Source organism: Solanum lycopersicum, chromosome 1 (genome assembly GCF_036512215.1).
Source record: "Solanum lycopersicum chromosome 1, SLM_r2.1".
NCBI classification, from domain to species: domain Eukaryota; kingdom Viridiplantae; phylum Streptophyta; class Magnoliopsida; order Solanales; family Solanaceae; genus Solanum; species Solanum lycopersicum.
Window position 1 is genome coordinate 14200487 of NC_090800.1, and position 15156 is coordinate 14215642.

The 15156-nt window shown below is 33.6% G+C and overlaps 1 protein-coding gene across 1 annotated transcript; it reads right to left on the bottom strand.

Moving 5' to 3' along the window:
* Nucleotides 1-1296: 1296 nt before the first annotated feature.
* LOC138340838 (uncharacterized) lies at nt 1297-1686 on the bottom strand. The gene has a single exon (XM_069293030.1). The coding sequence runs from the start codon at nt 1684-1686 to the stop codon at nt 1297-1299; it is 390 nt and encodes a 129-aa protein (XP_069149131.1).
* Between the last annotated feature and the right edge of the window lie 13470 nt (nt 1687-15156).

Here is a 15156-nt window from a genome sequence, read left to right on the forward strand (position 1 = left end):
TTGTCTAATATTCCCTACTCTTCATTTGATTGTATTATATGGCTTATTTTCTCCTTTCTTTCTTCTTTTGTGCAAATGATTGTTCTTTTGTTCTTATTTTTTTTCTTTCAAAACTTTAACATTATTTCAACTTTGATTGATACACTTCTCTTATTCAATAGTTCTTTTCTTTTTTTTCTTTGACAATAATCTTTTAAACCCTACTTTTCTTCACATTATTCATAATAGCCACCCTCAACTCATGGCTTAGTCGTGTTACACAATACTCAAGGTTGGGTCAGGGCAAAGACGAGATTGGTTTCTTCATTCGGCACCCTGAACTTATGATTTTGTCCTATGTTGAGATTAACAAGTTCAAATCTTGAAACTCCAACACTACCCGATGGAAAACTCATCTTGTTGCCTAACGTTTGTGCTTAGCGTTTGTATATGTTTTGATTATATTTTTTTCGTGTGAAATATTAAAGTGTGAAGAAATTTTGTTGTGTTTTCTGTTCTTATAGTTTTTTTAAGCAGAAAAAAAGTGAGAAGAGTGGAGAAACGTGTGAGAGATGAGCGTGAGAGAGTAGTTTAGCATTAGGAGTTTTAGTTTTGGAATTACTCAAACTAAGACTCCATATTAATTTTAATAAAGTTTTATATTTATTTAGCTAAGTGAAATGACCATAAATCCCTTTAAAAAATGATATTATAAGTCTCAACTTAATTACATTTAATTCATCTTACGCTGAGGTTCGAACACGTGTGGAGTGACAAGAGTGAAAGGGGTCATTCCTGGTTGACCCGACCCAAACTTCCACTTAATAAAATAAATAATAAATTAAATAATTCCTTAGGGTAATTATGATATTACCCTTTGCCTGTAAAAGATCATTTTACAGCTAGACCCTCAAAACATAAGATTTTCCCTTTTTTAAGTCTGGTAAAGACTCTTCCTAGTGAATATTCATATTCTGAGCCTTACTTAGATGGAGTCAAACTTTCCTAGATCAACTAACTCCATTAATTAGTTGGCTTGGATGTCACAAGGGTTCAGAGGTTTTCTTTTACGCGCATCAATTCCATGTTAACCTGGTCTAATCATAGGCATTCTAGACAAATTAAGCATTACTTAGCATATCCATTTTTAGGGTTGTAACATTATCCCCCCTCAGAAACATATGTCCCCGAATAACACTTGTTATAATCTAGCATAACGCCAATCATATCATATCATAAACACTATGCACAATAAAGTAGTAGCAACAACGAATGGAGAGATAAGGGAACTTCGACTTAATAGTAAGGAATCTAACCTTATAGACTGAAAAGATAGGGATAGTCGGATCTTGTATCAGCCTGGGCCTCCCACGTAGCACCCTCAAAAAGATGATTCCTCCACAATACCTTTACTGTGGCAATCTCCTTGTTTCTCAGTCGCTTGACCTGTCTATCTAAGATCTGAATAGGTACCTCCTCATAGGACAAGTCTTCATCGAACCCCAATCCTTCGACTAGTAAAATCGATGTTGTATCACTTAGGCACTTCTTTAACACGGATACATAAAATATTAGATGGACAGAAACTAGCTCTGCAAGCAATGCTAACTCATTGGACAACTCACCCACACGCTGTAGGATCTCATATGGCCCAATATACCTCGGACTCAACATGCCCTTCCTCCCAAACCTCATCACTCCCTTCATAGTAGATATTTCAAATATACTTGGTCCCCAACATCAAACTCTAAGGGACCTTTTGTGTTGTGTGCGTAAGACTTCTGTCGACTGTATAAAGTAGCCAACCTGTCCCTAATCACCCTAACCTTCTCTAAGGCATTATGAATAACCTATAGACCCAAAATAGATGACTCTCAAACCTCAAACCACCCAACTTTAGACCTACACCTCCTACCATATAGTGCCTCGAACGGTGCCATCCCAATGCAGGAGTGATAGTTGTTATTATACGATACCTCCATCAAAGGCAGTTGGTCGTCCCAACTACGTCTAAAGTCAATCACACACGCTCTCAACATGTCCTCTAATGTCTAAATGGTGAGATATACCTTCCCATCAGTCTGAGGATGAAAGGCAGTACTAAGCTTTACCTATGTGTCAATGTTTTTCTTGAAGGATCTCCAGAAATGTGAAGTGAATTGAGCTCGGCTATCTGAAATGATAGACAAAGTAATCCCACGCCATCTCACAATCTCGTCAATGTAGAGTCTCGCATAATCCTCGAGTCTGTAAGTAGACTTCATAGGGATAAATTGAGCAGGCTTAGTCATCCTGTCCACTATAACCCATATGGAGTCATATTGTTTCCTAGACCTCGAAAAACCAACCATGAAGTCTATTTTAATGTCCTCCCACTTCCGTGTGGGAACCTTCATAATCTGAGTAAGACAACCAGGCTTAAGATGTTCTACCTTAAACAGTTGTAAGTTATGACACTTGGACACATATTTAACAATGTCTTTCTTCATTCCATCCCACCAATATATCTGTTTAAAGTCATGATACATCTTGGTGGAACCTGGATGTATGGAATATCTGGAACCATGGGCCTCTCCAACAATCATGGTTTGCAAATCATCCACATCTGGTACACATAGCATGTCCTGGTACATAAGTATTAGGTTGCCTCCCAAAGCAAAAGACGCATTCAACTTAACCAACATTGAGTCCTTAAGCTCGATCAACACAGGATCAAGATTCTTATTCTACTTTAATTCAACTACTATGAATTATTCAAAACATAGATAAAATGAAACACTCTCACTAGTTGAGTCAACTAACTGCACACCTAGTCTTGCAAGTCTATGTATATATTTCACGAACTCTGTCATCTCATCCTCAAAGTGGGTTGTACTTCTCATTCTCATCCTTCTTAAATCATAAGCTACTACATTAGCCTTACCTAGATGGTAGTGGACATTCATGTAATAGTCCTTCAACAGCTTCAACCACCTCCGCTAACGTAGATTCAACTTGTCTCACTCGTACTAGCCTATCCTCATGTAGCCACTCATTCTTTTCTTGTTCATCTTCTAGTGTAAATATACTCTCTTATTCATTTCATTTAGTGACATTGATTTTTAGGCATAGATGCAACTTGTCTCAGTTGCACTAGCCTATAGTCATGAAGTCATACTTTTCTTTACATATTAACTTTGCATTCATTCTTAACACTTTCTTTTGAAGTATGCTTGATATTTGACATTACATCATTGTACAGTCCCCTTACATGTTCCTCAGTAATCTTAGATCCCGTGTAAACGGGAGGACTCATCCTCGTGAAGTCCCTTAACATGTTAGCCATGGTGCTGGCAGGTGGGTTCTTCATGGGAAAACCTTATTTCTTTGCCTGGGCTGTCGTAGCCTATTCTTGTATAGTGATGGCTTTGGCCATCTGTACCAAGGTTGTCTTCACTTCACCATCTGTCAACCTAATTCGGTCAACATGCATCTCAATTCAGTAGCTGGGGTATGGGGATTATCTTTGTTGCCCCCACCAGTATCTTCTCCTTTTTATGACCAGCATCCCTCCTTGTGTTCATTTTTTTGAAAAAAATTAGAATTGATGCTAGATACACTCATAACACCAGCGACTCAATCATTAGACAAGGCACGATAAGATCCGAAGAAGGGAATTTTCTTACGCATCATATAGGTCTTATTCAGGTTAGTGGTGCACTTCACTTCCATGACTTAGAAACTACTTAATGTGGTTGATGTAAACTTATTATCCTTGAAATTTAATCTTGTGATCTGATACCAACTTTATCATTACAAAAATCTAGACCCCAGACGAGACCTGCGTCGTTGACCTCTCAGAAGTAAAAGACAAGCCTACATACGTCAATGTTACTTCATCTAGGTTAATTTTAGCAAAAAAATAGAACTTTTGTTACTTAACATTAAGTTAAGTCATTCTACTTAAACTCATAAACGTTCACAATCACTTATATAATATTAAGATCATCAAAGGAATGAAATAGTTCATAAATGCATTAAACGTATTTTTGCCAAAATGCACCAATAAAAAGCCTGAAATGATAGTGGAAATGAAACACTAGTGGAACATGCCCCAATACATAAAGCCTATATCTAAGCTAGAAAATAACAGTCGACATTGCCGAAAGCATGACGGCGTACCAAATTCGGATGAAAGCTCCATGTACAGAGAGCTGCAACGTCGTACTGTTAGCTTTAAAGTCCACCTGTACCTGCACCTAAAAGTAGATATTGTATGGGATTAGTAGACACTTGTACAATGTATGGGTATATTTAGGCACACACCTGGAACATGCATGAGTAAGAATAGCTCTTTCCCAACAACGTGATTTACGAAAAGTCAAGTCATTGGACATGCCAGATTTGGATTAGGAAAGTCCATGGACCTGGCAAATTACGGTTAGGAAAGTCAATGGACTTGCGTAATTTGTATTTAGGAAAGTCATGCCATGAGAGTAACATGAATCATCATACATATTATATTGCACACAACACATAGCATATTACATATAGCACACAACATATTGCATATAGCACTTAAGATATTTCATATCATTCGATCATATTCCATGAGCCTTGGATTTGTTTACTTGACATTACGACTTCCCAAAATGAGGACTCAACATATGGGACCTTAACAAAGGGGCCTTTATTAGCAAACACAAAGTCTGCTTCATTCATTCGTACCTACTTCATCTAATTCATTCATAAGCTAGTGTAAACACCAGGTATACCTAGGATGTAGCTTAAGACATTTATCGGGTTCGCAGTGCAATGGAAAAGAATGACCTTGTGCCATTACTTAAGTATTGGTCACCTCATGATTATCCTATCCTAAAACATTTGGTATAATTCATTTCATTGTGTGCATCATTTGAGGCTTGCCTCATTCATTTATTGGGAACATTAACTTTAACCGACATAGATCATGTGAGCATCATGAAATCTGTTGTATTCCCTACACCGAAAATAGATGGAATCACCGGGCAAAGTGACCCAAAAAAAGCTAGCATATATAGGGACTTGAACCGTTCTAGATCCCTATATTGGCAGTATAGGTTAAAATACTAGGAGATATATGAAGACCCATACCCGGCATGCCGGACGCTCTTATCTCATGAGAGTTACGTAAACCTCTGCCCTTCCCAAAAGATGGTATCACCACTTATAGCTAGCCTTTCGATGCTCTATATAAAGTTCCATTTCATTCAACTCATACGTCGTGGAAGATGACTTCTAGTATGATGACATCATAGCTCTATAGATGATTTCTCATGACATCATTAGTATCAAGTATACAGTAATCTCAATACATTCATTAGAGTATTCATTGAGACTGGTCTCTTCATTAACTTTACACTCTCAAAGGTGAGTACATTTTGGTAACATTTACTTAGGCTCATTTGAGATTGCTCTCATATTTAACATTAACCTCTTATCATGTTGTCACCACATTCATTAGCTTTAGCACATTTGCTCTTCATAATTACACACCCTTTTTTTACGTGAATGTTCATTTCATCATATGCCAATGCACTTGGCCATTAAGTGTGTTCCACACTCTTACTTAACCCTTCTAGGAGTTCATCATTTCGTTACATACATCTTAGGTTCACTTACTTTTGAACATATACTAGACTTATGGGTCGATATATACAAGCCATGAGGATCATTCATAGTTCGTGTAAGTGATTCATATCTTCCTAAGATATTCTTATACAAGACATGCATCTGGTATGTATGCCAAGATCATCAATTTTGATCTATGTAGGCAGTATCATTTGAAAATTAATTCACGTATGAATTATATATCAATATAGAAATTGGGCAAGGGAACCCGATTTTTAATCCATTGGACAGTACTTACATTTTTATTTAAATTAGTTTGACCCACACGGCCTGGGGACCCAAAATCGAGCCCAAACGCCTTCTTTTTATATTCCCTTGATTTCTCTCTTTATTTTTTTTTCATTCATTGGGACTTAGAGGTTGTGGGATCGAACTCGCACAACCTCATTTTCTTTGAATTTAATTTTTCCTTAAACCATATTTTTTTGACCAAAGGTTGTGGGACGAACCCCCACAACTCCACCTTAATTTTCTCCTTAATTCCTTTTATTCTGCCTAGACGTCGTGGGTTTGATTCCCACATGCCTTAACCTTTATTTTTCTTTTAATTTTTCCTTAAATCTGACAGAGAGGTGGTGGGTTCGAATACCACTACTCTCATTTCTTTAATTCTGTTTTAGTTTTAGGGGAATCGGCTAAGAGCACTCGGGTTTGAATCTCGTGTGCCTCACTCCTTTTTATTTTAATTAATTATAGATTTCTTATAGTGAGGTCTTGGGTTCAATACCTACTGACCTCACATGCTTTAAAAATTATTCTCAAACTCTGCTAAACTTGAAACATTAGGGGAAACTAATCTAAGACAATGCTGGAAATTTGGTCATGATTTCCAGCTCCTTTTCATCAACATTTATACGTTAGATATTAGGATGATTCGTGGATCATTTAGTACATCTTTAGGTTCAATTTTCATGGATTCATTTAGCTAATAGTTTTAACTCAAATAAGCCACATAACACTTCATATGAATATTATGATTTACACACGTTCTTCCATATAAAATAGAAGGATTTAAACATGCCATTTTATGCTCTAATCCATGACCAAGAGTCACGTCAATGCCCCTACAAAACCATATCCCACATTTCCGGAAAACTTCCGGACATACATACAAACACATAATCATCACGAAAATACGTTACATCCCTATATTCTACCAGCAAACATATCAAACCTACAAATCAATGGGATATAGTGACAGTGACATGCAAAGCGGAACAATCCTAGTTTTCGGATTAGAATTGACTGAATCTTAAGGATCTCTTGGTAAAGTTACCAAGAGTAAGAAAACTCATACCTTCTTTTTACGTTAATTCAACACACAAACTTCTGTAAAAACCCCTCTCCAAATCACGTTCAAGTCTCGAAAGTCCAACACCACCCGACGGAAAACTCCTCCCTTTGCCTAACGTTTTTACTTAGCGTTTGTATATGTTTTGATTATATTTTTTCGTTTGAGTTCTTCAGGAGTGAATAATTTTTGTTGTGTTTTCTTTTCTTATAATTTTGTTAGGAAGAAAAAACGTGAGAATAATAGAGAAACGTGAGAGAGATGACAGTGAGAGAGTAGTTTAGGATAAGGAGTTTTAGTTTGGGAATTAGTCACAAACTAGGACTCCTTATTAATTTGAATAAAAAATCTAATTTAATTAGCTTAGTTAAATGACCATAAATACCTTTAAAATCATATTATAAAACTTAACTCAAATACATTTAATTGATGCTTCCGTTGAGGTTGAAACCCAGGTGGAGTGACCAATGCGAAATGGGTTATTTCAGGTTGACACGACCAGAACCATCCACTAAATTAAAATAATATTAAATAAAATAATTCCTTGGGGGAATTAATATATTACCCTTTGCCTGTAGATGACCATTTGACTCCTAGACCCTCCAAACTTAAGATTTCCCCCTTTTTATGTCTGATAAAGACTCATCCTATTGAATATTTATATTCAGGATGGCTACCTGGATAGACCCAACCTATCCTTGCTAAACTAACTCCCCATTTTAGTTGTCTTGGATCTTGCAAGGGTACAAAGTCTTCTTTTACGAGCATCAATTCCTTGTGTACCCGGTCTAATCGTAGGCATTTTTGACACATTAAGCATTACTTAGCATTTCCATTTTTAAGGTTGTTACATCTACTTTGGCTGGTAGACCATAATTTATTAGTGTGGGGTTTTATGACGCTAGTTTCGATTTTTAGAATCACATGGTCTATATCAGTTAAGTATATTTTTTCCCAAAAGTAAAATGGACAATAGATTTAAATTACTTAGACCTTAACTAGAATTACTTAAGGGAGGTTACTAGGATAGGTGGAAGTAATAAACCCATCTAGACATTGCACAAGTAGCTCCTTAGGATGTTCTAGGAAGGTGTTATAACGCATATCACTATGTATGTGTTCTTTATGCATGACATTATAGTATTTGTCTACTTGTTATGAAGGTGTGCATGATATAAGTCTTTATGCATGATGTTGATATTGTTAACTACGTGATGAAGGTCTTTCTTGACAAAAATGTAGTTGTCTCTTTTTAATATGTTTATATATGACTAAGATGTAAAAGCTTGTAGTTCATGATAGGTTTACTAAGTATGTGTGAGGCTATGTGGTCGAACATATACATTGCACTAGTAGACTTATATTAGGTGAATGATTTAGGTCTTATAAGGTTCTATGTGAAGTAAAATAAGTATATGTGCAGAATGAATAGGAGTACTCTATAATCATCTTTTAGTCTTGGCTTAAATATGTCAATGTTGTACCATACTTTTATGATGATATGTGTTGGATTTTGTAAGTAGCATTTATGGTTTTTATTTTGGTCCTTAGATAATGCATTGCACCAAGTATCACTAAAGGGTTACTTCAAAGGCTTATGAATTAAAAGAAATAGTTCACTCTTAAGGCGTGAGATCACTGTACAGTGACCTCAAACGGGACTTAAATTGTATATGCGTTTTTCTATGGTGTTTTGCCTTTAATTGTGTTTATATGAAGTATATTAATTATATGAATGGTATTGTTTTAAGATTTAATGGAGATTTACTCTAAAAGGCATGAAGTATGATTTTCAAGAAAATGTCCCTTTTAAATGCATGGTTTTGCATGGTTGTCATACTTAGTGTCTTCTTGTAATAACCCATTCTTCTCTACTTTTTTACACAAAGTTTAGGTTATGGATGCTTAAGGAAGTTTATGATTTAGGAGATTGATATGATTCTCAAGCTCAAGTAAAGGGGTCCTTAGGTTCCAAGGATTCCCTAATTATGTCTTAATGTAAAGTTTATTAAATGTGTATAGATATGTCTTATGTTTTAATGGTCGTTTCCTTAATGTATTTTTAAAGTTGTTGAGTTTAAGATGGCAAAGACACATAGGGTCTAAATATGTATTATGAGTTATTTTTGTATATATATTAATATAAGTTTCTAGCATATGATTTTCTATGAAATTTTTAAAATTTTCCACTAAATTTACTATGTCAATGCGATGAATGATAACTATGGGCTTGTACAAGATCCCCGAGAAGTCAAGAACGCCATGTTAGCTCCCAGGATATGACAAATGTAGTATCTGAGCATGAGGTTTTTAAAACTTATTTAGGGTCCAAGAAGTCTCATATTGCAATGTCTAGTATAGTATATTATCATTGGTGGTCAGTCCTGATACATCAAATGTATGAGAGACTATAGGTTTATAGAGTTTCCCATCTTCATCATTATCATTTCGTGTCATAGAACTTAACTCTATAAGATATCTCTTTGATGTTTTCTTTTCTGGTTGTCTTTTTAGATGTTATTGCTTGGATGAGATTTACCTCTATGATTGAGCGAGAAAAAGTGATTTAAAATGCTTATCTTTGATTTATGGTTGTATGAGTGTGTGTGAAGGTGAATCTTATATGTTTGGATGATGTGATGCAATTTATTGCTATATATGAAAACTTATGTGATGTATCATGTTAGATTGAGAAATGTATGTCATGATATAGTTAAATTATGTTAAAAGGTCCTATGGTTAAAAACGAGTCCTTTTTGAATGATGTGTTCCTATATGGTTTTGCATGATAGTATCCTAAAACTATGATTTCAAGTTGAAATATTAGTGACTACCTAAGGAAGCATGCTACCCTAAAATTATGTACAAAAAGTGTTCAATGTCTCATTTTTTATATGTGGTAGTTAATAAGTTGCTAGTATGGATTGGAGTCCTTTGTATAGACTTGATCCTAGTTCTAATGATAGTATGAATGCTTATGTAGTATTAGGGGGTAAAGCTTTGTCTCTTATATTGACATGTTTTTCCCATCCATTGCCTAAATGTTGCATTTTTGGAATTTGGAAGCCTGCTCACTATAAAGCTAGGCAGCTTACATTTACATTTTTGGAAAATCAACTAAATTGTCCTTTGATTGTAAGTTGTTGAAATATGTATAGAATTGATGCATATGAACATGATAATGAATATATAAAAAAGAGATGTGTTATTTGGAATTAAGAGTGAGAGTCTTATGGAATGAGGAGTTGTAGAATTATTTTTATTTTCTTATTGTGTTGTGAGTTCCTTTATGTTTTGGAATTGAAGGTAGTACTCTATCTTAGTAGGGTTATGATGTGGGTTTGATTGACCTAGAAGTTACCTTAATTAATGTTGAAAGAAAAGAAAGAGCACTTAGGACTAACTCTCTTATATCGTTTCCCCCTATAAAGCAGGGCCTTGGTGTCTATTGTATTCTATGAACACCTTATGTGGTTTCATGAGATTACCTAACTTGATAATTAGTGACAGAATGCCTAGAGGATATGGTTTAGAATATATTTGTGTTCCTATGTTAACTTACTCTAAATTCCTTCAAAACTTGTATTAACTTTAAAGTGATTAAAAACGAGGTTATTAAGTTAAGAAGCCTCTTATGTTTGGGTTAAGTTGCTCTTAATTGGGTTTACCCTAATTGGGGGGGGGGGATGTGATTGAGTGGTAAGGTTGTAGAAATTGTCAATCTTGACCTTGTATTCTCACTTGAACTTGAATCTAATGAATTCTTAGTAAGCTTGTTCATGAATAGAGTCATCTATAAAGTATGAATTGCACAAACTTTATATGTTTGGTGTGTATTGATTGACATTACCTTAAAGATATTGTGATGATTACAAAGAGCATGAATGAAATGTATTGATAAAATTCATGTTTTCTCATGTTGATTTTCAACTTGATATAGTAGTTGTGCATTTGAATTCATGAGATAAGATAAGAAACATCGTAATAGTCACATGTAAGGTGTGATGTTTAGCCTTATAATAGAAAGTTGATTTTCTTTAAAACGAAATATATTGAGTCTCTTGAAAACTAGGTGACGTTTATGGTTTGGGAAGCATGATTATAGGTTCACTATTTAAAGGGGAAAGCATGTTCGCTAAGTGTTCATATATGTGCCTATAATTTTTATTTTATTCCTTAAAAGATGCTTATTGTGAAGGTGAGTACAATGTTAAAAATTTACATTTTGAGTACTATGTGAGAAATCGACATTTTGTGAAATTTCATCCTTATTATTTTGATGTACATGGTGTGACTTACAATTTTAACTTCCCTAGAAAGAAAACATGCTCATGTCTTAGTATGAAAATTGAGAATTTCTCATTTTGAAGGAATTAAACATGTACTTTTCTTAGGTATTAACTCATGATACACGTAAGTGTGTTGAGGAGAAGGAAATTCCTCCATGGACACCACTAAACTTTGTATGGTTAAGTATGATCTTCATAGCACTAGGTCTAACTAATGAAGATCTTGGTTGAGTCAATTAACTCAAGTCTATGTGCATTGAAGTATGAGTGCATAATTGCATGTTTAGTGTTGTTTAAACCTTCCTAAGTGTTATTTAAAGAATAGTAGCAAGATGAGCTTTAAATAAAATTGAAGTATAATGACCATGTTACGATTAGGATAAGGATGCTCCTCCTATGAACATGATAAGAGCCTATGTGTTTGATGCATTAAAGAGTAAGTGAATGGAAGTTTTACTTTCTTGTGTGAATTAGGTGAAAAAATGATTGGATTATGTTATAAATTTTATGAACTGCTCTAAGATGCATTAAAATCCTTGTCATGATTGAAGATCCCTAAGTGTCATTCGAGGACGAATGTTCCCAAGTGGGGGATATTATAAGATTCCAAAATGAGTTCGGCTGTATAGAGACTAAAATATTTTTATTGAGGTTATAAATTCCTCAAATTACTAATAATATGGTTTTGATGCATTGTGTAAAGATTGAAGTGATTTTGAAGCCGAACGCCAGGAGATGACTAAAACGGTTGACGAATAGTCACCTATGTGCCTCATGTGTCTATACGTGTTAATAATTATATTAAATGATCTTATTAAGTATTTAAGTGATATATAATGATTTTAAATGGTATTATATAGAGTTTCGAGAAGTTTGAAGGTCAAATGAACACGAACGTCCAAGGCGTTCGAAAGATAGTCCTTAAGACGTTCAGTGTGTTTCTTTATGGGGCCTAGCCTGTTTGGACGACTTGCAGGTGTTTGTTTAGGGTAAAACTTATATGGAAGGTTATAAATTATTAAGGGTTGTATTCACGTTGGAAACTTCGAGGTACGACTTCTAAATGGCCCCACAAAATTCCCCACAAGAAGGAGCCAACGCTGGTCAAGATACTGCGTCGGAAGTGTCAATAGACAGACCAAACGGTGGCCAAGTGGTCAATAAACGGACCATAGGATAGTTCTTGGTAATTTTTACTTATCTTTGTATGGTATAAACCTAAAAATTTTCCAATTACTAATTGACGGAAGCCAAAGGGCTGCAAGTAGATCTACCTACGACTAGTCGATTGCTCCGTTGATGGTGACCTTTAGCTCCAGCATTGCGTTTGTTTTATTAAAGGGTTGAATGGAAATTTCACACACGTACTAAACTGACTATAGTAGGTTTATTAAGATACTTTTGGGTGTATATTAGTCATCTAAAATGTGTAGAATCCATTCCAAATCCTCTCCCACCAAATTGAACTTTCCCTCCAAAATATTCTCCCTAGAAACCACCATTGTTGGTGGAGCTCAAGAACCACTTGGAGCTTGTATTTCCATGTATGAATCACGATGTTTTCAACTTTAATAGGTATGGTGATCCTTAATCTCTAGTTATCCTTCCTTCTAGAGAGTTAATCTCAATGTTTTCAAATAACATTTTATGATCAATCATTCAATCTAGCCATGGGTTCTTTCTAAAGAAAAATTTAATGATTAAATAGTGATGAATTGAAGTTAATATATTTTTTTGAACGTGATTTTTACTCAAATTTCATGATAAACCCATGCATCTTACTTAAATCGATTTAGTCTTGCATGGACATTGTGATCATGACTTCTTATCGATTGAAATATGATTCTCTTATGTGTAATTTGTTGTATATACTACTATTTATGTGGTTTATTGTTGAATTGACGTTGAGGGATTCGTGTGGATCATGTTATGAAGATTTGAACATGTTTAATATAGTTTTCGATGATTCAATGTAATGTTGGTCTTTTTAATAATTAATGTTTAATTGGATTTGGTTGTTGATCATTGTAGATACATACTTCAGTGGATATTATGTATAAATTTTTTGTATAAATCCTTGATTATAAAATTACAGAAAGACCTACATGAAATTATCTATGTTCTTCAAGTCTATGGTATTGTAACGTGTGATCTTGCCGTTAGGTTAGTTTTTATATGACATGATCATGGTTAATTATCTATAGATATTGCCGATAATGTAATGTGAGTATGAAATATATGTAATGGATCAAATGTGGATTAATTCATGATAGTTTGAATAGGATTAACCTATATAAACTTACCTTCCATGAATTCTTAATATGAAACATGTTACAGTGATTTAGAGTCTATTGGAATATGCAGTAGGATCTCATATAATGTATGATTTCTTGAAGCTACTGCCCTAGATTGATGTTATTAATGAAATATAATTGGTGATGAATGTATGTAAAATTTGTTAAACAACTACGTTCTTCTACTTTCTACCATATATGTGATATAGTGCACCAGTTGTATCATGCTCTTATGACTACTTATAAATGGTTTTGTTTATGATTTAAGTAGTTATATATACTCGTGTATAATGTATAAATGATGAAAGAGTAGTAACTTTCAATGATGACCAAACGCTAAATTATTGGTAAGAGTTTCTCTACTCTTCTATTTCTCTACTTCATTATAATAATGTTGATGAAGCCTTGTATGGCATTGTATGGTATGATCCACTTATGGTGGAGGTGTTTACTTTATTTTCATTATATATGTGTTGACCATAGCCTTGAAGGATAATTATTGAATATATGTGTCACACCCCTTTTTCACGCGGCGGCATAAGGGATTTTCCAATTTAAGTGACGTTATTAATTAGGGGATTATTTTAATATTTCAGAGTCGCCAGTTGGAATTAAGTTACGGTGTTCCAAGTCACCTTTTATTTAATCCCTAATCAAAAGGAAATGACTCTTTGTTTGGTCTGCGAACCAGTTCGGGTAAGGAATTCTATTGACCGAGGGGAAGGTGTTAGGCATCCCTCGAGTCCCGTGGTTCTAGCACGCTCACTTTATGGACTTCTATGACTTAAACTAATTTTTGAATATTATATTATTAACACAACTGTATTTACCCTCGTTCTTTAATTTATTTAAATATATTAAAACTACCTTATTTTATTAATCTATGTCCTTTAATTAAAAATATATATATACACATATAAATTAAATCAAGCAAAGAAGAATAAAATAAGATATTCTATATTATTATTATTTCTTTTGTTATTATTATTATTTTTTATTCTATTTTTTTACATTTTTTTTTCTCTTTTTACATTCTCATCATTTGCTATTGTTATTATTTATTATTATTTTTATTTTTTATACTTTCAAGGTTTCATTTGTTTTTTTTTATTTCAACTTAATTTTTTTTGTTTGGACAAAGAAACTTTAAAAAAAATAAAAGAAATTTTTCCTCTTCAATTGATTTTTTTAATATTATTTTTATACTTCTTTTCTATTATTTTTTGTTTTCTCTTTTCCCCACTTTTTTAGTATATTCTTTTTCACTGTTTTTTTTTAACTTTTCCCTTTTTCTTTTTATTTTTATTATTATTATTATTAATATTATTTTATTTTTTCTTCTTCCATTTTTATTTGATTTTTTTTGTCACTAACATTAAACGAAAATTCTACTAACTAAAATTAATATTTACATAATAGCTACACATGTTATCATTATAAACTAAATATTAAAAATTACATGACTTGGACAATAGTTTTACTTAAATATAAAATAAACTATGGGTTATTTAAATATAAAATAAATCATGGTTTGTTATAATAATCTCACACTAAATATAACTATATAAGGGATCTAAACATAAAGTTTATATGAAACATTTTAACAAAATCATATAAAAACATAACGGTTCAACCACATGTGAAATTTGACAAC